Genomic DNA, 24,948 nt, shown 5'->3' with positions numbered 1-24,948 from the left:
AGATTTATTTATTTGAAAGGCAGAGTTACAAAGAGAGAGAGGGAGAGAGAGGAAGAGAGGGAGAGAGAGAGAGAATCTTCCATCTGCTGGTTAACTCCCCAGATGCAACAGCCAGGGCTGGGCCAGGCTGAAGCCAGGAGCCAGGAGCTTCTTCCAGGTCTCCCACGCGGGTACAGGGGCCCAAGCACTTGCACCATCCTCTGCTGCTTTCCGAGGCACATTAGAAGGGAGCTGGACTGGAAATAGAGCAGCTGGGAACTGAACTGATGCCCAGATGGGATGCTAGCATTGCAGACAGCATCTTAATCCACTATTCCATAGTGCTGACCCCCAAAATAATTTTTAAATGCTGCTATTGTATTGCTATAAGATATGACAACCATAATAGCTTTCTTCTAAGACAAGATGGGCATCCCAGGTAAACATGTCTGGCAGGGGCTGGCGCTGTGATATAGTAGGCTAAGCGTCCACCAGCAGCACCAGTTCAAGTCCTGGCTGCCCCTCTTCTGATCCAGCTCTCTGCTGATGGCCTGGGAAAGCAGCCAAAGATGATCCAGGTGCTTGGGCCCCTGCACCTACGTGGGAGACCCGGAAGAAGCTCCTGGCTCCTGGCTTCGGATCAGCCCAGCTCCAGTCGTTGTGGCCATTTAGGAAGACCTCTCTGTCTGTCTGTCTGTCTGTAACTCTTCTCTCAAATAAATAAATAAATACATTTGTTAAAAAGTACCTGGCAGTATTATATCTTCATATTTTAAGATTGCAGAAACACAGATTGTATTTTACTTTAAAAGGCAATTATAATCTTTGAATCTAAATATTTTGCCATGGAAACTTTTCAGTGTGGTTTATTTATTCATATATTTTCTCAGATTCATATGACTGCTGCATCAAACATGGTTTTAAATTGATAGAGCTTAGGCCGGTGCCGCGGCTCACTAGGCTAATCCTCCGCCTAGCGGCGCCGGCACACCAGGTTCTAGTCCCGGTCGGGGCACCGGATTCTGTCCCGGTTGCCTCCCTTCCAGGCCAGCTCTCTGCTGTGGCCAGGGAGTGCAGTGGAGGATGGCCCAGGTGCTTGGGCCCTGCACCCCATGGGAGACCAGGAAAAGCACCTGGCTCCTGGCTCCTGCCATCGGATCAGCGCAGCGCGCCGGCCGCGGCGGCCATTGGAGGGTGAACCAACGGCAAAGGAAGACCTTTCTCTCTGTCTCTCTCTCTCTCACTATCCACTCTGCCTGTCAAAAAAAAAAAAAATGAAAATTGATAGAGCTTAAAATTTATTAACAATAACTGTTTCTTACAAAAATTAACTGCTAAAAATAACTTGGCTCCTTACCATCTGTTTCGCACTACGTTTGTAGTTTCATTATCGATGTTCAGCATAGAAATGTAAGCATAAAGAATGCCATACAAAGGGTCAGCTTTTCTTTCATTCTTCAAAGCTTTTGCCTTCAGTTGTTCAACTGTATAGACTTCAACTATTGTATTTACTAAAAATAAAAACAAGAATACCAGTTCTATATATATTCCCAGAACTACAAAGGATTATATCCAAATGGAGAAGCCATAAAGCCAAGAGAGAACATTTTGAAGCTTATAAATAATGTAAATATTTACATTTGTTATATTAAAATGGATCAGAAATAGACATAAAAGAAAAACAATGAGAAATTAATCTTCATTATGTGAATCCTTTCTGGTCATCTAAAGATTTTTCCTTAAATCCAATCTTCAGAGTAGGAGCTGCTAACAGTTTGAAAAACAAAGGACTCACATAGAATATCTGAAGAATTCTTTAAAATCAGTAAGAAAAAGACAGTGACTCAATTTTTTAAGTGGAGAAAAGAATTTAAAAGGTATTTAACAAAAGATACATTAAATTTCCAGCAAACATATTGGCCTCATTAATCGGCAGGTAATGCAAATTAAACAAGAGTAGGAGTCCAATCAACAGCCACCATTTAAAGATTAGCAATACAAGCACCAGAGAGGATGCAAAGCAGCCAGGACCTCAGGGATGGCTGGCAGAAGTGTGAACGCAGAGACTGGAAAACCACGTGGCAGAACCATGCAAAGATGAAATGGGTGTGCAGCGTTCTGCTATGTATATAAGTGATCTCCAAAGAGTGTGTGGGGAAAGGCACGTCACGAGAACCTGTGCGTGGATTTCAACTTTTTTACAACGAAAACTTTTAATTCCATTCACCCATCAACTTTTGAAATACCCTAACATATGTACATCAGAAAAACAGACACAGGTTCACTTAAAGTCACATTCAAAAGGAAAGCAGAAATCTGTAATAGAAACAAAATAGAGAAATACATACATATTCATATGCATATATAAACATATATAAAATAAAGATTTATTTACTTATTTCTTTGAAAGGTACTGTTACATAGAGCGAGGGGGAAATCAGAGAGAGAGATCCCCTATCTGTTGGTTCATTCCCCAAATGGCTGCAACAGCTGAGGTTGAAGCCAAGAGCTTGGAACCCCATCCTGGTCTCCAAAGTGGGTGGTAGAGGACCACACACTTGGGTCATCTTTCACTGCTTTCCCGGGAGCACTAGCAGGGAGCTGGATCAGAAGTGGAGCAGCCAGGACTCGAACGGGCACCCATATGGGATGCTGGCACCACAGGCAGAGGCTTAACCTACCACACCACAGCACCAGCATTCCAAAAAAAAGTGTTATACCACCTTTTCTTTTTTTTTTTCTTTTTTTTTTTTTTTTTTTTTTTTTTTGACAGGCAGAGTGGACAGTGAGAGAGAGAGACAGAGAGAAAGGTCTTCCTTTTTTTGCCGTTGGTTCACCCTCCAATGGCCGCCGCGGCCGGCGCGCTGCGGCCGGCGCACCGCGCTGATCCGATGGCAGGAGCCAGGATCCAGGTGCTTCTCCTGGTCTCCCATGGGGTGCAGGGCCCAAGCACCTGGGCCATCCTCCACTGCACTCCCTGGCCACAGCAGAGGGCTGGCCTGGAAGAGGGGCAACCGGGACAGAATCCGGCGCCCCGACCGGGACTAGAACCCGGTGTGCCGGCGCCGCTAGGCGGAGGATTAGCCTAGTGAGCCGCGGCGCCGGCCATATACCACCTTTTCAAAAGTGGAAATACAGCAGTTACAGAATAAGAATATTGTATCTTTTACTATGTCAAAATTCCAGACCCCATTTTGGTCTTTTAAAAATCAAATAATATTTAAAGAATCACTTACAGTTTATGGATTCTTTTAAATGACTGCCGATTTCATCATCGAAGACATTTGCTTCTTTATTTCCTCTTACAAAATTCAGTAGGATGTTAGCTTCTGGTGTATCTTAAATTGAACATGCATAATAAGTAAAAAGCAGACATTATTTTTTAAATCATTGTGAACAATCCAAAATTATTTTTATTTAAATTTAAGATGTAGAGTTATAGACAGAGAGAGTGAGAGACAGAGAAAGAGGTCTTCCATCTGCTGATTCACTCCCCAGATGGCTGTAACGGCCAGAGCTGAACCAATCTGAAGCTAGGAGCCAGGAGCTCCTTCCAGGTCTTCCACTGCTTTCCCAGGCCATAGCAGAGAGCTGGATGAGAAGCGGAGCAGCTGAGACTCGAACTGGCGCCCCTATGGGATGCTGGTGCCATAGGCAGAGGCTTAGCCCACTATACCACAGCACCAGCTCCATCCGAAATTGTTTTAACAGAAACAATTGAAGACTTACAAACACAATCACATAGAATACTATGTAGCCATTAACAATGTGAGGTGGAGAGATTAAAGTAAAGAGATGTACACCAGACATTGTGAGTGAAAAGAGCAACTTACAAAACTATGCAGTACATTATACTTTTAACTTAAAATCTACCCACATAAATACAAAATTACCTAGAGAATATAGATAAAAGAAATACTTAACTCTGATGTGGGAGTACAGGTGCTCTTTATTTTCATTTTTTATGCTTTTATGTATTTTCTGGATTCTGTATGCATTTCTTTTCCAGTCACACACACACACACACACACTCTAAAACGCGGTCACTCAAACCTTGCTCCTGGAACTGGGCTATGCTTCCTCTCAGGAGCGACTAGGCAGTGTGCCAAAGGCAAGAAGGGGATGTTGAAAAGGTTCCCACCTGACTCCAGCACCTTTCAACTCCCAGACCTGCAGCTCAGCACAGCTGTACCCCACCAGGACCCCGAAAACAGTGCTAACTCTCAGACCCACAGCTCAGCACACCCACATCCTACCTGAACCCCCCACAAACTGTCCTGACATCCCCCAGACCCACAGCTCAGCATGCCTGCACCCCACCTGGACCCCACAAACTGTCCTGACAACTCTCAGACCCACAGCTCAGCACACCCACATCCTACCTGAACCCCACACAAACTGTCCTGACAAGTCCGAGGCTGACTCCCGGGGACAGAGTTGAGGTTTCCCCTTCCTCCTTACCACTATGTCACTGCTCAGAGCTGGACGGTCAGTTCTTCCTGGGCAGCGTCTGTGCCTTTCATCTTTGTATTTCCAACATCTGAATCCACTCACCTGCCTTGTTCCACAAAGCTCAAGAGTTGGCAAATAGAAGACATTCAGAAAATACCTGTAACTGATGGCCCGATAGATCAATGTTTCTGAGACACTAGCAGGACCGCTGCACATCAGACAGAGGGCTGCTGGAGCAGGGCCCCAGAAACCAGAGCACTCTGCTGGGGGTGGAGGTGTCAGGGAATGTGAGGTAACGGTCCAAGCCCCTGGGCCATCTGCTGCCATTCGCAGAGAGCTGGACTGGAGGTGGAGCAGCTGGGACTCCACCCACACTCACGTGTGTGCGCTGTGGCGTTTGGATTGGAGGTGGAGCAGCCGGGACTCCACCCCCACTCATATGTGTGCGCTGTGGCGTTTGGATTGGAGGTGGAGCAGCTGGGACTCCACCCACACTCACGTGTGTGCGCTGTGGTGTAGCAGGTCAAGCTGCTACTTGAGAAACCAGCATCCCATACAAGCTCTAGCTCACGTCCTGCCTTTCAAATAAATGAATAAATAAGTCTTTAAAAAGCAATAAAAATAAACATACTTTTCAATGTCCTTCTGATAAAGAGAGGTGATTATCCTAAAGATGCTAGATTGCTGAGAATTACTTGAGACACTTTTCCTCTGAGCCTATTATCAGAGTTGAAGGTGCAACGTCCTAGAATATCAGCCCACGCATCAGGCTCAGTTTCTCATGCAGCCAGCCTGTCAAGACTGACGCTAGAGATACCCAGTGTCTTTTAGAAATGTCCCCAGACGGGGCTGGCGTGGTGGCGAGGCAGGTTGATGCGGGCATCTCATATGGACACCGCTCGTGTCCTGTCCGCTCCACTCCCGACCCAGCTGTCTGCTAATGGCCAGGGAAAACGGCCCAGGTGCCTGGGCTGCTGTCACCCATGTGGGAGACCTGCAGGAAACTCTTGGCTCCTGACTTTGGCCATTTAGGGAGTGAACAGAAAAATCTCTCTCCCTGTCTCTCCCTCTCTCTGTTACTCTGCCTTTCAAATAAATAAAAAAGAAGGAAGAACAGGAGGGAGGGGAGAAGAGAGGAGGGAGGAGAGACAGCAGCAAGGAAGCAGCACTGATACAGAGCCGTGGACTCGTAAAGCCTTACCTGGCGCCTTAGCTACGAAGCCAGACACTAGCCCCAGACTTATCTTGTAAGTTCACTGTTGGCAAACTCTTGGAAGTCCTTCCTGTTTGTGTCTTCTTGAGATCGCAAATGATTATTTTGTTTCTGGTAATCCTTCACTCTTGGGCAGTACTGAGCTGACGGTTACCTCTACACAATAAACCACTCAGAATGTTTGACCTTTCTGATCTCCCCAGGTCTTGCTCCCCTGATTTCATGATGTAGAGAACTGTAACTCCTGTAACAGCCACTCCAGGAGAATTATGGGCATTTAATTTACAGCTATGAACTAACGGTACCAAACACACAGGTGTGTGTCCAGCAGAAAAAGGTATTTGAATGTAGTACAACTGAATTTAGTTTTTAAATTGTCAATCATTTAAGTAATCCATGGAATAACACTGATCTCTTAAAAATCATGACAGTGGGGCCGGCGCTGTGGTATAGTAGGCTGACCCTCCACCTGTGGTGCCGGCATCCCATGTGGGTAATGGTTCAAGTCCAGGCTGCTCTTCTTCCAATCCTACTCTCTGCTATGGGTGGGAAAGCAGTGGAAGATGGCCCAAGTGCTGGGGCCCTTGACTTCAGATTGGCTTACTCCATTTGGGGAGTGAACCAGCAGATGGAAGAACTCCATCTGTTTCTCTGTCTGTCCATAACTCTACCTCTCAAATAAATAAATAAAATCTTCAAATAAATATCATGACAATGGGCAATACTTTACAAATCTATCTGGCTTTTCACATTTCTTTCATAAAAGTATTAAAGATATAGCTTATTTTAATTTTTTGAAAGTCATTATAAAGCATTTTTTACTTTTAATTTTTCAGATTAAACCCATCAATATATTGCACAAATATTAAATATGTTCACAATCATTTCCAAAGGGATGAAAAATTTCAGAGCACTTCTCACCTGGATTCGTTGTAATAATGGACTTCGAGATTACAGTTGCTGTCATGCAGTTCCGAAATTTGTCAAAGCTTATTCTTACATCTGCGGCAAATATTACTGTTTGAGAGAAAACCCACTTTAAAATTATTTTGTCAAAGAATAAAAAATGCCACATATTTAGTACTACCAATGAGCTATGATACCTGTTTCTCCTGGAGTCCAGCTCTGTGCCAGTAGAATGGATTCATTATCCCAACTGCATTTATATAAAAAGAAGTGAAACAAATTGACTGCATTGGAAAAAAACTGGTAGTGATGTACTATTTACAAACAATTTACAAACCAAAATGGCCTCAGTGGCCAGGGCTTGTAACCCCCTGCGTGGTCAAAGGCAGACTCAAGGATATTTGCTGTGCGGTCTGTCCCACTGAGTACTTAACACCTGTGGAGAAGTCATTCCTTCAACACACACTCATCTCTAACAGTGCTCCGCTCTGCTGCTCCTTTATTTCGCCAGCACCAGTCATTCCATGCAGGCTGGAACTCAGGGACTACAACTCCAAAGACTGGAAGACTTTCAGAGCACTAGGGTAGGGCCCACAGTGGGTAAACTCCTCAGGGGACTGGCTGGGGTAAAGACACTTCTTTTTTTTTTTTTTTTTTTTTTTTTTTTTTTTTTTTTTACAGGCAGAGTGGACAGTGAGAGAGAGAGACAGAGAGAAAGGTCTTCCTTTGCCGTTGGTTCACCCTCCAATGGCCGCCACGGCCGGTGCACTGTGGCTGGCGCACCGCGCTGATCCGAAGGCAGGAGCCAGGTGCTTCTCCTGATCTCCCATGGGGTGCAGGGCCCAAGCACCTGGGCCATCCTCCACTGCACTCCCTGGCCACAGCAGAGAGCTGGCCTGGAAGAGGGGCAACCAGGACAGAATCCGGCGCCCCAACCGGGACTAGAACCCGGTGTGCCGGCGCCACAAGGCAGAGGATTAGCCTATTGAGCCGCGGTGCCAGCCAAGACACTTTTCAAATTGCTTCCTGTGCCACCTAAGCCCCAGGAGTCTAAACAAGGGCTTACTGTGCCCTGCAGTGCTTCAGGGCACAGCCCCGCTGCTCCAGGATGTGGCTGGGGACCCTGGAAAGTCTGGTTTATTTGTCATCAATAGAACCTAATAAAGCACCATCTGTTCTCAAACACAATAAAAATAAAACTGGTCACAGAGAAGCCCATCTAAGCAATTCTATGCTATCTAAACATGGCTACCTACTTTGAGGTGGCATCCATAACTACCCAACACTCAAGAGTAAGGCTTATTTTTGAAGATATCATGTATCTCCTAGCATTACTCCTTCTTGATCTGAAATCCGTGTGTTGTGATACAAGGGAAGTGTTCTGCCTGAGGATAACAGCAGCAGTGCTCACAGTGGGGGGGGGGGGGGGGTTTACCATGCCAGTGGGAATAATGCCTCTGTCTCATCGTAGAGTCTAACTTCGCACCTCTGGCCCTTCCTTCGGTCTGAAGTTGTAAAATATTTTGGCTCTCCAACCTGGGAAATTGAAGGAAATCATTATTGTTCCTCTACAATTGTAGAATTACTTAAATATTTGTTGATGGAAATACTCAAATGTTTACCTCTGAATATAAAGTTAGAAATATTAAAATAGCATGAACCGGGGCCAGCACTGTGGCACAGCAGGTTAAAGGCCCTGGCCTGAAGCGTCGGCATCCCATGTGGATGCCAGCTCAAGACCTGGCTGCCCCACTTCCGATCCAGCTCTCTGCTATGGCCTGGGAAAGCAGTGGAAGATGCCCAAGTCCTTGGGTCCCTGCACCCACGTGGGAGACCCGGAAGAAGCTCCTGGCTCCTGGCTTCAGATCAGCGCAGCTCTGGCCTTGCAGCCAATTGGGGAGTGAACCAGTGGATGGAAGACCTCTCTCTCTCTCTCTGCCTCTCCTTCTCTCTCTGTGTAACTCTTTCAAATAAATAAATAAATCTTTAAAAAAAAAAATGAAGAGTGAACTAGCAGATGGAAGATCTCTCTCTCTCTCTTTCTTCCTCTCTTTCTGTAAACCTGCCTTTCAAATAAATAAATAATTTTTTAAAAAGAAAATACATATTCCATCTTTAAGGAGTCTACACAGCTGCCCCAAGGGCCTGTCATGGCATTTTGTCCTGGCATGTAAAAATACAGCCTTAACTTTTTTTTTTTTTTAAAGATGCTTAGACTCGAACTGGCGCCCATATGGGATGCCAGCACTGCAGGCAGCGGCCTCACCTACTACACCACAGCGCCAGCTGTGGCTGGGGCTGGGGCTGGGGCTGGGGCTGGGCCAGGCCAAAGCCAGGAGGAGCCCAGAACTCCATCTGAGCCTCCCATTGAGGTGGCAGGGGTCCAGATACTTGGACCATTCTTCCACTGCTTCCCCAGATGTATTTGCAGGGAGGTAGATAAGAAATGGAACAGCCGAGACTCGAACCAGCACCCACATGGGATGCCGGCATCACAGGCATGTGCTGCTATGCCACAGTGCCGGCCCCAGAACACGTATTTTCAGTGTCTGTGTGTCCTCACATCTCACACAGAGACAGAAAACTGCTTCTCTGGCCCTCGTGTACTCATCGTCTGGCCGAGACAGCGAGTATCAGTACTTCGCCTTTTCCACAGGGTTAAGGTGTTGAGCGTGAAAAGTGATGTGACACAGGAGAGAGGGCGCCGTGGGCAGTGTCCGGCCTGGCAGTTAAGCTGCTGGTTGCCTTGCCCATGTCCCACAGCAATGCGTGGGATGTCTGGTTCCAGCTCCTGGTTCCAGCTTCCTGCTTAACCTGGACCCCGGGAGGCAGTGTGATGGCTCCAGTGGTTGGGCTCCTGCCACCCAACAGGGAGACCCAGACTGAGTTTCCAGCCCCTGAGGCTTTCATCACCCAGCTCTTGCAAGCGTTTAGGGAATAAAACAGCAGATAGGAGTTCTCTGTCTGCCTTGCTGTCTCTCAAATAAAACAAAAATAAACAAGAAAGAGTACGCCAGCCTCCTACAGGGAACGGGAAAAGCTGTGGCAGGTTTTTGCTTATATTCACACTAAGTTTTTTATATTCATACATTATAAATGAATATGTCACATAGAAATGCAGGGAAATCGAGTATGATTAAGCATAATCAGAGACTGAACAGTATTGAGTGTAAATTGCCTAGAGACTCCTGTTTTTAAGATTGTCATCTATGGTGTTTACTCCTCCTTCCCAAATGATACCGAGTATCCTCTGAGTGCCAGGCACCCTGCGAGGCTAGGGCTGGAGCCACAGATAACGCCGCCTCACCCTCCTGTGGTCAGAGCCTGCTCAGGGAGCTGGCACTCTCTAGATCAGCACTACTTACGACACTAACACAAGTGCACAGGGCTATCTCCTTTTCCTTTTTTTTTTTTTTTTTTTGTCTTTTGACTATCATCCTTCCCTATGTTGAGAAATTACTCTTGCACTTTTACTTTTCTTGATATAGTTTATTTTGTGAAACTATTTTTTAGGTCCACCTCTAATCTTTGCTCAGTGATTCCGGAGCTTAGAACGTGCTGCACAGAGACAAATGCTGCGGCTGTGCAAGATAACACTCCTGGGCTGGCACTGTGGCTTAGTCAGTGCAGCACCCCCTGTGGGTGCAGTTCAAGACCTTGCTCATCCACTTTCTTTTTTATAACATTTATTTATTGGCCGGCGCCACGGCTCACTAGGCTAATCCTCCGCCTTGCGGCGCCGGCACACCAGGTTCTAGTCCCCCCAGTAGGGGCGCCGGATTCTGTCCTGGTTGCCCCTCTTCCAGGCCAGCTCTCTGCTGTGGCCAGGGAGTGTAGTGGAGGATGGCCCAAGTGCTTGGGCCCTGCACCCCATGGGAGACCAGGAGAAGCACCTGGCTCCTGCCATTGGATCAGTGCGGTGTGCCGGCTGTGGCGGCCATTGGAGGGTGAACCAATGGCAAAGGAAGACCTTTCTCTCTGTCTCTCTCTCTCACTGTCCACTCTGCCTGTCAAAAAAAAAAAAAAAGATTTGTTTATTTATTGGAAAGGCAGAGTTACAGAGAGGCAGAGGCACAGAGAGAAAGAGAGATCTTCAATCTGCTGGTTCATTCCCCAAATGGCCACAATGGCTGGAGCTAGGCCAGTCCAAAGTCAGGAGCCAGGAGCTTCTTCTGGGTCTCCCATGTAGGTTTAGGGACCCAAGGACTTGGACCATCTACGACTGCTTTCCCCAGCCACAGCAGAGAGCTGGATCAGAAGCGGAGCAGTCGGGACTCAAGTTAGACCCATATAGGATTCCAGCACTGCAGGCAGCAAGTTTACCTGCTACGCCACAGCACCAGACCCTCTACTTTCTTATTCTTTCTTTATTTTTTTTTTAAGATTTATTTATTTGAAAGTCAGTTACACAGAGAGAGAAGGAGAGGTAGAAAGAAAGAGAAAGACCTTCCATTATTTGATTCACTCCCCAACTGGCTTCAATGGCTGGAGCTGTGCCAATCCTAAGCCAGGAGCCAGGAGCCAGGAGCTTCCTCCAGGTCTGCCACGAGGGTGCAGGGGCCCAAGGACCTGCGCCATCTTCTACTGCTTTCCCAGGCCACAGCAGAGAGCTGGATCGGAAGTGGAGCAGCGGAGACTCAAACCAGCGCCAATATGGGATGCTGGCTCTGTAGGCAGCGGCTTTACCCACTACACCACAGCGCTGGCCCCCACATTTTTTAAAAAATGAAGAATGCTGGGACTGGCACCGTGGCTCATTTGGTTAATCCTCTGCCTTGCGGTGCCGGCCCATATAGGTGCTGGGTTCTAGTCCAGGTTGCCCCTCTTCCAGTCCAGCTCTCTGCTGTGGCCCGGGAGGGCAGTGGAGGGTGACCCAGGTGCTTGGGCCCTGCACCCGCATGGGAGACCAGGAAGAAGAACCTGGCTCCTGGCTTCGGATTGGCACAGCGCCTGCCGTTGCGGCCATTTGCGGCGTGAACCAACAGAAGGAAGACCTTTCTCTCTGTTTCTCTCTATCACTGTCTATAACTGTCAAATTAAAAAAAAAATGAGAATGCTATTTACATTTTTTAAAAATAATTATTTATTTTATTTGAAAGTCAGAGTTATATAGAGGATATGCAGAGAGAGAGATGAGAAAGAGAGAGGTCTTCCATCTGCTGGTTCACCCCCAAATTGGCCGCAATGGCTGGAGCTGTGCTGATCTGAAGCCAGGAGCTTTTTACGGGTCCCCCATGTGGGTGCAGGGTCCCAAGCACTTGGGCCATCTTCTACTGCTTTCCCAGGCCACAGCAGAGAGCTGGATTGGAAGAGGAGCAGCCAGGACTTGAACCGGCGCCCATATGGACTTCCGGCACTGCAGGTGGTGGCTTCACCTCCTACAACACAGCGCCAGCTGCTCCACTTTCAATCCAGCTCCCTGCTTATGCGCCTGGAAAAGCAGAAGATGGCCCAATGCTTGGACCCCTACAACCATGTGGGAGACTTGGAGGTGGCTCCTGCCTCCTGGCTTCTGATGGGTATAGCTCCAGCCATTGTGGTCATTTTGAGGAGTAAACCAGCAGATAGAAGACCTCCCTCTCTCTCTCTCCCTCCCTCCCTCTCTCTCCCTCTCTCTCTCTCCCTCCCTCTCTATCTCTCTGTCTGTCATTGAAATAAACAAATATTTGGGGAAAAACATCACTGATGGAACAAGGACATAAGCCTCAACCATTTCAGGTTCTTGCCTCGCCTTCTTTGAGGGGACCGGTTAAGTCTCACATCTTACTGTCCTCACTCCACCTGAGAACACACGCGAAGTCCGTTCCTCCCGATGCTAAGGAGCATCGTGGAGATCTTCGAGTCAATCAGCTTGTTCTTTCCACTTGTGTCTGTGTTTACCCAAAGTATGAAAAACTCTCCCATAGTGAGCCATTCACAAGGAGGGTGGCATGCGAATTTGGCATTCGAAAACAATTTTATCTTGGTACTGACTCATAGATAAAATGCTACTTTCCCTTTAATGAGAAGTGTTACTCTTTTCTTAATTTAACTTACTACTAAGATATGTAGGAAAAATTACCCCAGGTGGTGATGACCACTGCATTCCAAACACAAAGGAGGTGACCGAGACTCCCCCACCCCACTCAGTTTTGCTGGGGTTTTAACTTACCGACCTCACGGCTGCAAGCACATTAATAATCCTCCCATCAAGACTGTGTCCATTTGCAACAATATCACCCAAAGAATAATAATCTCGAGACTCCTTAACAGGTAAATGTATCAAAGAAAGTAACTTGTTGTCCACTTCATAAACAGAACAGACCTTCACAGTTGAGTGATTCTCACTGAGCAGTAGTTTACAGTTGCTAAATTGCAAAACACATAAAAAAGTTAATAACATGATTTTTTAACAGAAAAATACTTTCAGGTTCACAGCTAAATTATCTTTTTGGCAATAATTTAGACTATATTAAGATTTGTATACTTTTCAAGATTTACATTGAATAATGTGACAAAGCATGTTTGTCTAAAATGTACTTAAGACAACATTTTGAAGATCTGTTCTTGCCTGAGTTCTAGGCATCCTGGTTGTCTGATCTTGCCCGAGACACTGAACTTCAGCTTCCTTCTTTATAAAACATGGGTACAGAAGCACTGAAACTTCAGGGAAGTGCGTGAAGTAGACAGTGGGGATACCACTTGGGACACCAGGCTTAAGCCTGGGATCAAGTTCCCCTCCACTTCCAGGTTCCTGACAATGCATCGTGGGAGGCAGAGGATGATGGCTCAAGTACTTGGGTGCCTGCCACCTATGTGGGAGACCCAGATGGTTTTCCTGGCTGCTGGCTTCAGGATAACCTAGCTCTGGCTGTTGTGGACATTTGTGGAGTAAGCAATCGTAATCTCAATCTCAATCTCTCTCTCTGCTTTTCAAATAAAAATAAACTTCAGTAAGTTCTAAAACCATTTAGGAGGTTATAAAAATGAAAATATGGGACTAGTGTTGTTGCATAGCAGCTTAAGTTGCTGTTTGCAGTGCTGGCATCCCATGTGGGCACTGGTTCAAGTCCTGGCCACTCTGCTCCTGATTCAGCTTCCTGCTACTGCGCCTGGGAAGGCAGCAGAAGACGGGCCAAGGGCTCCACCATGTGGAGACTAGGATGGAGTTCCTGCCTTCAACCTGGCCCAGCCCTGGTGGTGGCAGCCATTCAGGGAGTGAAACAGCAAACAGAATCTCTCTCCTTCTCCTTCTCCCTCTCCCCTTCGCCCTCTCCTTCTCCCTAACACGTTGCCTTTCAAAAAAAATAAATAAATCTTTAAAAACCCAAGAACACAAGAATCTGCTATTTCTCTTTCCTGTGACCCTGCCTCAGCTCCTCTCTGAGTGCCCTGTCCAAGATATGCGCTGTCCTCACCTCTGCCTGCTCCATATGGAGAAGATGCGCAGCACTGAACACGGTGAACCAGAGTCAAACAACCCTCAAGTCCTCTCCAGGGAGCCTCCTTAGCAGCTTCCACACACACCTTCCCCACCACCTTAGTCAGTGACCTTATCATTTCTCTCCCAAACCACTGCCCTTGTCTCCTATCTACAGACGATCCCTCGATCCCTCGATCCCTCGTATGCAGCCAAACTAATGGGAAAACATTGTTCTGGAGCTCAAAGACCTCCTGTGGCTACCCAAGTTCACCAGAGAGAACTGAGTCTGCGTCTCCCACAGCTTCTCCTGCTGCCAGGTCACCACACTTGTCCAGGAACATCAGACTACTGGGTTATAAGACTGACACTTCAGACCAAAGACAGTCAACAAACATCACCAGCTTCATTCGGTTCGACATACAGTAAGCCTTCTGGGAAGCTCGGGAGGTTTCATGCTCTTTCCCTCTCTCCCTCCAAACATCCATTCCATGGTCTGAGGGAAGATTATGGGTGGTACAGGGACACAGTGTGAAGAGACAAGGCCACTGATCTCACAGGTTCCCATGTGTTAGAGGGAGACGCACCTCATCAACCTGGCCCAGTCACCTGGGCGATGATGCCAACAGCACAGGGAAAAGCCCAGGAACTGACAAAAGGGCTGCTACAGACAGAGCAGGTGGGGGTGTCTGAAGGAAGTGACCGTTAAGCTGAGAGGTCACCAACGTCAGAGGAGCAGTGCAAGGGGTGACAAGAGGATGTGAGTGCCCTTGCGCAGGCGGCTGTGCCCCCAGAGCCCTCTACAGGCCGACTGGAGAACAGCTCCAGCCTCCTCTCCAGAGACGCCCTTCCTTCCCCTCAGGGGGACCCTAGCCAGAGACAACGTGGGTACAGCAGCCCACACCTCCCTCCAGGGGACTACTCCGGGGTTCACTCACATCGAGCTCCCAAGGGTGAGGCTCTAGGTGAGCTCATTTCTTTGCTCAGCTTCTCCCCCATCTTTTCCTTGCAGGTTTCACAAAAAATAGATAGAATTCCCAAGATTTATCCTTCTTTCTAATTGTTCAGTTTCAGTGTGACTGCAGTCAAGTTTTTGTAAATGTGAGAATCAAAGTTCTAAAAACAAAGCCATTTTTATATGACTATATCAACGTATGAAAGAAAATTAAACTCCCAATTTTCAAATAGAAACAGAGTGCCTTTGATGAGCTCACTGCTAATGCACTAGAAATCAGCAGCAATTACTGGTTTAACACACAGACTGCGGACCTTGGCGATGCGTATTTACCTAGGTGTGGTCGGGATGAATTTTTCTTCTCTCTCCATTTCTTTTCTTTGGATCAGGGGATTTTCAATCATCACTGTAACAGAGGGCAAACCACATGAGTACTACAGAACAGGAGGGGGATGAAGAGCAACCAAGTGCACACGAGGGGGGCTGAGCACTGGGATCTCTGCCGTGCCCCCCGCCCTCCAGCGGCCCTGTGAAGACGGGAGCCTGAGGTGCAGCCATCAGTTTAGCTGATGACGTTGTCACTGCTTTGTGCGTAAATGCCAACACGTAGCATACACTGATAGTACTTTACTGATTTAGTTAACCCAACACTTGATGTGGGTACAATACGCCCTTCACACTTGCCCTGGGGACAGCAGTAGGGGTGGACAGAGCCACACAAAGCCAGGCCACTCCACTGGTGTGGGCTCTCTCACTCCTCAGCTTGGTGACCTCAACAATTTAGGGTTTCAGTTTCCCCACACCTCTGTTTGGACTTCTGTGCATGCTTTTCTCATAATATGCATTTTCTGTGGACTTTCTGAAGACCTCTTACAGGTATCACTTTAAAATTTTTACGCCACAATAAACTTATTTTTTAATTTCCTTTTCACACACTCTGAAATGCCCATCTATAGTAATGACCTTGTATCACTTAACCACATAACCACACCGGGTGCTATGAAGTTGGCAGAGCTTTCTGCCTTCACGGTACACAGTCCTGCAAATGTTTGGTCAGAGACGCTGCACACGGGCTAGGTACTGCACGTCTATGGGTAACTGGCTGCTTAATCCCCTGGGCTGGGAAGAGCAGCTCATCACTGCATTACTCCCTGTCCCCTTCTCCACCACAAAGAGCGGCTGCACAGCCCTTCCACTTCTCCTGGGAGTTCAGTGCTGTCATCTGTGAGGGAGGAAGCCACACCGTCTCATCTGCCACCCACAGGAACCTAGGGGGTACTACTTCACAGGTAAGGCCTAACGACATCAAGACATTTTCTCAAAACTAGGACATAGTTAGGAGTTGGATGTGAGACTTTGGAACTATGCTTCACAGTCCTTGTTCTTTTTACAACAGGCTGGACTGTCAGAGCATAATTAAAGTGAGAAGTTGCAGGAGATTTGGTATTTTGCCTAAAATCCTATTAAAAATTCAAATATCAGCTTTTATCAGAATCTATTTGGTGGCCCTACTATGTCTATAAAAATAAATGATTAGGCTAACAGGGGTTGATGCAAACTGAAATATGAAATACTTGTAACACAAAGATAGTAAAGCTGCCCAGCAAAAGTACGACCGTCACTTTTACCTGCTTCCAGGGACCTGTGAGTTCCTTGCCTTATGCTCTTTTTTTTTTTTTTTTTTGCCTTATGCTCTTAACATCTGAATTTTTTCTCACAAAGTTCTTGAGAATCATGAATTGCGTCTTATTGCATTTTGATTCCCTCAGTATACTTACCATACATACCACAGCAAAAATATTGCAGCAAAAACAGTGTAAGAATCAAGGCCAACTCACCACACTCCCCAACCCGAAAGCTGCCAGAAAGTGACTTGATGTAATCTTCATTGCCCCAGGAGGTGACATTTACAAAATGGTTTGGTGAATCTCGAATGGTGAAACTGAAGGTGTACCGTTCTGATCCAATATCTAAGAGAAAACCAGTGCTTTTATTTCTCAAGTGAAAAGTTTTATTTTGACTTTGAACAATTGATTATTAATGATCATTCTGACAAAGAAAACACATGGTACAAAATGTTATTTCAAGTATACATTCCGAAATGTTATGCTTCCATGAATTTTAAAGTGAAGTGGTAACAAGTCACCAATATAGACTGTTGACCTAGTTGGCCTCTTTCTCCTCTCTCCAGTTACCTGTGTAGAATAGGGAAATGACATGAAGACTTGAACTGCCCAGATATCAGCTTGGATCCTCCATTTCTGTCTTATCCCTATGGTTTTAACCCAAGTCATGATTCAGATCTAAATATTTCTCTCAAAACAAATTGTATATACCAAATGAACACCACCAGGGGTCAGCAAGGACATGCTTGTTTCAAAATGGGAATTTCTTTATTGGTTGGCTTATTGAAAAAGTAATACAGGGGTATGCATTTGGTACAGCAGTTAAGTTGCCTGCATCCCATATGGAAGCATTTGATTCAAGTCCCAGATACTCTGCTTCCAATCTAGTTTCTTGCAAATGTACAACCAGTTACTCCATTTCTGATCTTGCTCCCTGCTAATGAGCCAGCGAAAGATGGCCCAAGTGTTTGGGCCCCTGCTACCCATATGGAGAAGCTCCTGGCTCCTGGCTTTAGCCTGGCCCAGCCCAGGCCATTGCAGCCATCTGGGGAGTGAACCAGCATATGGAAGATCTTTCACCATACGTCTCTCTCTCTCTCTTTCAAATAAATAAACTTAAAAAAAAAAAAAAAAGACTACAACTTTTATTTTGCCTCTATGCTCCATAGGTCCTTAGGCTATGGAGGAGTTAAATAAGTACATGAATGTCAGTGAGTTGACTAATTTAACTAGCTATTTAACTAGTTATTTAAGCACTGTATGCCTAAAACCTTTAGAATTATATTTGAGAAACATCAAATAAAAGTATTAAAAATGGGGGCCGGCGCCGCGGCTCACTAGGCTAATCCTCCGCCTAGCGGCGCCGGCACACCGGGTTCTAGTCCCGGTCGGGGCGCCGGATTCTGTCCCGGTTGCCCCTCTTCCAGGCCAACCCTCTGCTGTGGCCAGGGAGTGCAGTGGAGGATGGCCCAGGTGCTTGGGCCCTGCACCCCATGGGAGACCAGGAAAAGCACCTGGCTCCTGGCTCCTGCCATCGGATCAGCGCGCTGCGCCGGCCGCAGCGCGCCGGCCGCGGCGGCCATTGGAGGGTGAACCAACGGCAAAGGAAGACCTTTCTCTCTGTCTCTCTCTCACTGTCCACTCTGCCTGTCAAAAAAAAAAAAAAAAGTATTAAAAATGGACTGGGGGTTGGGCCGGTGCTGTGGCACAGCGGGTTAAAGCCCTGGCCCGAAGTGCCAGTATCCCATATGGATGCCAGTTCTAGTCCTGGCTGCTCCTCTTCCAATCCAGCTCTCTGTTGTGGCCTGGGATAGCAGTAGAAGATGGCCCAATTCCTTGGGCCCCTGCAACCACGTGGAAGACCTGGAAGAAGCTCCTGGCTCCTTCCTTTGGATCGGCATAGCTCCAGCTGTTGCAGCCAACTGGGGAGTGAACCATCGGATAGAAGACCTCTCTCTCTGTCTCTCTCTCTCTCTCTCTGTCTCTACCTCTCTCTCTGTAACTCTTTCAAATAAATAAATAAATCTTAAAAAAAAAAAAAGATAAAAAAAATGGACTGGGGCCCAGCACTGTGGCATAGCAGGTAAAACCGCCGCCTGCAGTGCCGGCATCCCATATGGGTGCCAGTTCACATCCCGGCTGCTCTACTTCCGATCCAGCTCTCTGCTGTGGCCTGGGAAAGCAGTAGAAGATAATCCAAGTCCTTGGGCCCCTGCACTCATGTGGGAGACCCAGAGGAAGCTCCTGACTCCTGGCTCCAGATTAGTGTGCAGCTCCAGCCGTTGCGGCCATTTGGGGAGTAAACCAGCAGATGAAAGACCTCTCTCTCTCTCTCTCTCTCTCTCTCTTTCTCTTTCTCTCTCTCTGTAACTCTGACTTTCAAATAAATAAATATTTTTTTTAAAAAATGGACTGATATCTTCACATATATGGCCTTAACCCAGTACATGACTATACAATAGAGAACTTGGCCACTGCTTATAAAGAGTTAAACAGGCACGGAACATTTAATCACTTGCATAAACTTCACTGCAGTCATAAGCCACAGTTTATGAAAAATGAAGCAAAGAATTAAAGAAAACTCAGCTTTTTCTGTCTGGAAAGCCTTTGACGTCTGTTTTCCCAATGACTATACCAATTACTTTCTGAAAAACAAAAGAGTATAGAATACCAATATTAAATACAGATGTAGACAGCAAATTTAATTTCAAAGGCTTGTTATATTTTACTGGCTCTAACAAACATTTTTGACTAGGAGCCATTTAAATGTATTTATTCCAGTCAAACATCTAAAAGAACTTCATGAATATTCAATTCCACAAAGACAGTACAATGTACTAAGACAGTTGACTGGTATTACTAATACTTCTAATACTTAGTATGTCTCCACTTTGTTCTCAGTCACTAGATGGAGCACAGTAACTGCCCATGCTGTCAGTCTTTACTGAATTCATCCAAAGCACATGTATAATGTCATTTAATTTGCCACCGTCTTCAAAGCTTTCCTTTATAGGTTTTCTAACAATCCACAGAAAATTGATTAGCTTCTTAATCTAAACATGCTGGATAGTAATATAAATTAGACTGCAGCAAAATTTGTAATATTGCTGTTAATAAGCCTAAATTCTACCATCTAGATCTTAAACCTCAAAGATATTAACATCTCTTTAACAGTTTTAATATTCTCAAAAAATTATTAAAATTGTTCTTTAAAAAATAAAAATAACTACTTTTTCTGAAAGAGAAAAGCCTAAATTTATATTACTAATTCTAGCAACTAATTTTAACTTTATAATAATCAGTAACACTTAAAATACAGTAATTTTTAAGACTATTACATTCTAGCTGAACTATTGGTTAGTCTTGATGCATTTACACCACAGTTATTATTTCTTAAACTCTACATACATTCAGATATCACTGAACACATACATGAATGTGGAAACATACAACTACTGGAAGCTGTGATTAAAACTTTCTAATAGAAGAGATGATTAGCAATACTTTACCTTTTAAGAAAACTATAACAATGATTTTTAACACTAATAAACTTTGACTTGCAGCTTATCAAAGTTACACATAAACTTATTCCAGTTTGAGACCCGTGAACAGCAGGCGACTCAGGGGCTGGAAGGTAAGGGAGTATGGTCATTGTTTTACTGTGAGTTCTTCACCTTATGACTCCATCCAAATTTCTTTTAAAAAATGAACAGTCTTGGAATATTTGAAATTACTGAATTCCTCCACAGCTTCTCCAAAAAAGTCAGTTTTTACATAACATGCTTAGAGTGTACCTCATGTCATATAAGCAGTGTCACAGCAAGTATTTAAGATTAAAAACTGGATATTTGATTAAAGAATTGCTACTGCTGAACAAAAATCATTTAATTTTACAATGCTAAATTTGAGTATCTATTAAATTATCATTTTAGTACGTATGCATTAAAATAATATAAAAATCTCGACCATTTGGAATAATCACCAATGATATCTACCATCATGCACCTACTCCTTGACAAAACAAGGATGAATCTCCATTTAGCTGTGGCATGAATACAGAGATGTGGGGGCACTCACTACCTAACTGCACAGTGCAGTGAATATCAATGCACTTGTCAACTATAAGAGGATTTGTTGAATGAATCAATCATGCTGATATGACATCTTGTTACCATACGAAGCTTCATTTGAGAACAAGCAAGTCATCACATCATTGAAACCTACCAAGTTAGCCATACTTGGATGTAGATCTGAAAGTGCAGTAAAGCTCTTCGATGCAAAGAAGTCTGCCATATTTTACCTGCATTTTAGAAAACATAATTTAGATGTATAAATTAAATAACTGATGCGGCCAGTGCTGTGGCACAGCTGGTTAAACCACTGCTGCAGCACCAGCATCCCATATGGGCACTGGTTCAAGTCCCAGCAGCTCCTCTTCTGATCCAGCTCTCTGCTAAGGGGCCTGGGAAAACAGAAGATGATCCAACTCCTTGTGCCCCTGAGCCCACATGGGAGACCTGGATGAAGCTCCTGACTCCTGCCTTTGACCTGGCCCAGCCCTGGTTGATGTGGCTATTTGCAGAGTGAACAGACAGATGATCTCTGTTTCTTCCTCTCTCTTTGTAACTCTGCCCTTCAAATAAATAAATAAATCCTTTTAAAAATTAAATAATTAAATAAACCATGAAAAATTCCAAGGTTTAAAAAAAGTATTTAAGAAACCATTGGGAGTAGGTGCCGTGGTGCAGTAGGTTAATCCTCCACCTGCCGTGCCGGCATCCCATATGGGCTCCAGTTTTAATCCCAGCTGCTCCTCTTCCAATCCAGCTCTCTGCTATGGCTGGGATAGCAGTAGAAGATGGCCCAAGTCCTTGGGGCCCTGCACCCACGTGGGAGACCCAGAAGAAACTCCTGGCTCCTGGCTTTGGATCTGCTCAGCTCCAGCCATTGCAGCCAACTGGGGAGTGAACCAGTGGATGGAAGACCTCTCTCTCTCTCTCTTCCTCTCTCTCTCTCTCTCTCTCCTTCTCTCTGTGTGTAACTCTTTCAAATAAGTAAATCTTTACATTAAAAATGTGGATAATATCTAGCTAGTAATGAAACAACACGCAGAAGGTACCTGGACATTCACAGACTCGATGAATGAGCGCACTGCTGTGACTATCCAAGTAGTTGTTTCTGCATTCAGAATCCTCAGTGCCAGTCAGTACCAGAAGAAAGCACTGGGAATTACGCAGTGTTGAGTTGCCCACTCATCCTCTGGCCTGGTCTGCTTTGTCTTGCCATGCAATTTCACTCTCTGGAACACTTACCAAATCATGACAGATTCACCCATTCGCCCATCCACTGAACACAGATTTACTGAGAGCTAGCAAGTACCAGACACTTGAAGCTGGAGGAAGTGAAATGACTCAGGGGCTGGATTTTGTGTAAAACACAACACCTACAACCTGAGTGAGTTTTCTGCACTTAACCCCTTAGCATCTCTCAGTGAAGCACATGACATCAGAGTCTCTTTGAAGCTTCTTCTATTTCTATCATTCCAAGCATGCAGCAAGATACCCTAGTGCCTGTCTGCGCAATATGACTTGCTTCCCCATCTCCACCTTTTGAGAGATACAAAGTTAGCACAAAATAGCTAAAGTGTGGGAATCCAGAGGTCACTTCATTCATTGGCAACTATTGCCCTTGCTATTTGACAAACACATTGTAGATGTCTCCTTTTCTCCAGTCCCAGCGCCATCTTCCCCACCCAAGGCGCAGCCACTCCTCAGAGTACTACAACGACCTGGTCTGTTCACTCAACATGCGTGGATTGCGTGTCTGCTATGTGTTAAGCCCACAGGCCCACCTTGTACCAACTCAGGAGCCTCCGAAAGGAGCAATGAAACAGAGAGCCGGAGGTGGGACAGATGTGCGGAGCCCTGAAGCCACTGACCCAGACCCTTGGAAGTGATGCGGAAGAGGTCCACTGGGGGGAGGACTGCTGCAGTCTCTGGGACCAGCGCTGGGAATGTCACAGGTGCCTGCCATGAGGCCGGCCTGACACTACAGAAGGCAGGGTCACCACAACCACCTCTGGCAGGTCCCCAGAACTCCCCTCCCTTAGCCCGGAGTCCTTCTCCTGCTCTCCAGGAGTGACCTCGTTTCTGGCCTGGAGTCTAGCCTGACGCAGCGGGCTCCTCCCAGGACCTTCCTGGTGTCTTGCTGAGATTTCACGGGGAGGTGGTCACCCTGCAGGAGCTTCCCTCCAGGGAAGGCCCTGCTCCCACGCGGAAGCCACACGACAACGTGCTTGTCCCAGACGGTGCGTGGCCCACAGACCAGCTGCCAGTGTCAGTCAGACCCGCAAGGCAACGTCCAGCAGGTTTCTGATTTGGAGGCCATGGGCACAAATTTGGCGCAGGCCACAGTCAGTCAGCCTGAGGCCCGGATGAAGGAATTCTGAGCAGGAGCGGGGAGGCGTCCACAAGGCAAACTTTGCCAGCTCTGCAGTGCCGCTCAGAGCCAGGACGGCACGGGCCAGTCTGTGCTGTGTCATGGCCACCACCCAGCCCGACGCCGTGCCAGGCGGCTGTGCTGGGGCCCTGCAATCGCAGGTCCCGCCAGAAAATCCCATTCCTGCCAGCCTCTCATCGCTGCTGTCCCCTCCACCGCGCAGGCCCCCGGCCGCCGCGTCCACACTTCCTCCGCATTACTTCAGGAATCTCACCATTTCTACCCTCTCCCCAGCCCCTACCACCTCCACTCCCACCGCGGCCCCTCTGTCTGCCTCCAGAGGACGCGAGGATTTTCGATGTTTTTAAACGTTTATTATTTGTCCATTTTTACTTGAAAGCCAGGAGAGCACAGGAGAGCCTGATCTCCCGTGAGCAGGTCCACGCCCCAAGTGACCCCGACGGCCAGGTCGGGGTCCCAGCGTGCCTGCGCAGGGTCAGCGTCCGCCGCCCTCCCCGCACACTGGCAGGAAGCTGGACCGGAGCCGAGCAGCAGGCCCGATGCGGGACCCGCGGCCCGAGGCGCCCAAACTCCCCGCGCCTCCCGCACCCCGGGGTGCCAGGGCGACCCGCGCCTCCGCAAGCCCCCGGCCGCGCTCCCGCGTCCAGAGTCCGCCCGCCCGACCACCCGCGCCCGGGACCGCGGAGGGAGCGGCCGGGGCGCCCTGCCCGTCGCCGTCTCTCAGAAAACAAGCGGCCGGCGTGCGCCCGGCTCCCGGCCCGACCCCTGGAAAGGGCGGCACCGCGGCGCCCCGCACCACCACGCGCCACCCGCGGCTCACCGCGGCCTCCGGCGGGCGGCTCCTCGAGCCCGCACGGCCACAACCCGGCCTCGCCGCTCCGGCGCCCTCGCGCCGCGGACTCTCCTCAGCGCGCTCGGCCCTCAGCCGGAGCCCCGCGAGCGACCGCGGCACGCGACCGTTGGCGCGCGGCCCCGCCCCCGCCCCGCCCCCGCGAGGCCCCGCCCCCGCGAGGCCCCGCCCCGCCCCAACGCGGACACCGCCCCGGCCCCGCCCCCGCCCCGCCCCCGCGAGGCCCCGACCCGACCCCGACCCCGCCCCCGCGCGGCCCCGCCCCGCCCCAACGCGGACTCCACCCCAGCCCCGCCTGGGCCCCACCCAGCTCCGCAGCCACGCCCGGGCCACGCCCACGTACTCGGACTCCGCGGTCCTGAAGACCACCGGGCCACGCCCACATGCTCGAACTCCATGATGCCGAAGACCGCCGGGCCACGCCCCGTCCACGCCCACGTACTCGGACTCCGCGGTCCTGAAGACCGCCGGGCCACGCCCACACGCTCGAACTCCGATCCCGAAGACCGCCGGGCCACGCCCACGCACTCGGACTCCTCCCCGCCCACCGCTCTCGATACGTGACCCTGGTTCTCGCGTGGGTGCATGGTTCCTGCTTCTTTTCCCTCCAGGGGAGCCTGAACTTACCTCCCGTGCGCAGACCGAGTGCGCGGTGACCACGCTCGCAGGGTGGGGCCTGGGGACCCTCTCAGTGGTCCCGTGCGCCCCTGCCCGGCTGCGGGGTGTCCCTGCCTCAGGAGGGGCTTTGCGCAGACCCTCGCGGCTGCAAGTGGCTGTGACATCCCAGGAAGAGGGGCAGCTGGCCGTGACGTCCCAGGAAGAGGGGCAGGTGGCCGTGACGTCCCAGGAAGAGGGGCAGGTGGCTGTGACGTCCCAGGAAGAGGGGCAGGTGGCTGTCACAGCCCAGGAAGAGGGGCAGGTGGCTGTGACATCCCAGGAAGAGGGGCAGGTGGCTGTCACAGCCCAGGAAGAGGGGCAGGTGGCTGTGACATCCCAGGAAGAGGGGGGCAGGTGGCTGTGACGTCCCAGGAAGAGGGGGCAGGTGGCTGTGACAGCCCAGGAAGAGGGGCAGGTGGCTGTGACGTCCCAGGAAGAGGGGCAGGTGGCTGT

General features: G+C 48.1%; 1 protein-coding gene across 4 annotated transcripts in view; it reads right to left on the bottom strand.

Annotated features, from left to right (window-relative positions):
- MEIOB (meiosis specific with OB-fold) overlaps positions 1-23,946 on the bottom strand; it is a 32,274-nt gene extending 8,328 nt beyond the window's left edge. For 3 of the 4 annotated variants that reach the window (XM_051830261.3, XM_089321861.1, XM_089321860.1), the window contains exons 1-11: positions 23,809-23,946; positions 20,754-20,829; positions 19,117-19,174; positions 16,743-16,874; positions 15,238-15,310; positions 12,702-12,897; positions 7,986-8,086; positions 6,748-6,800; positions 6,566-6,661; positions 3,216-3,317; positions 1,337-1,490 (exon numbers count right to left, since the gene is read on the bottom strand). In XM_051830261.3, the coding sequence (XP_051686221.3) occupies positions 1,337-1,490; positions 3,216-3,317; positions 6,566-6,661; positions 6,748-6,800; positions 7,986-8,086; positions 12,702-12,897; positions 15,238-15,310; positions 16,743-16,874; positions 19,117-19,174; positions 20,754-20,822 (1,034 nt within the window). In that variant the 5' untranslated portion in view covers positions 20,823-20,829; positions 23,809-23,946. The remainder of the gene's footprint in view (positions 1-1,336; positions 1,491-3,215; positions 3,318-6,565; positions 6,662-6,747; positions 6,801-7,985; positions 8,087-12,701; positions 12,898-15,237; positions 15,311-16,742; positions 16,875-19,116; positions 19,175-20,753; positions 20,830-23,808) is intronic. The other variant, XM_051830262.3, reaches the window with a different exon arrangement.
- Positions 23,947-24,948: the final 1,002 nt, after the last annotated feature.

Source organism: Oryctolagus cuniculus, chromosome 19 (genome assembly GCF_051225735.1).
Source record: "Oryctolagus cuniculus isolate XC-2025 breed Fujian yellow rabbit chromosome 19, ASM5122573v1, whole genome shotgun sequence".
Taxonomy (NCBI): domain Eukaryota; kingdom Metazoa; phylum Chordata; class Mammalia; order Lagomorpha; family Leporidae; genus Oryctolagus; species Oryctolagus cuniculus.
This window is presented reverse-complemented; position numbering and strand designations above follow the sequence as displayed.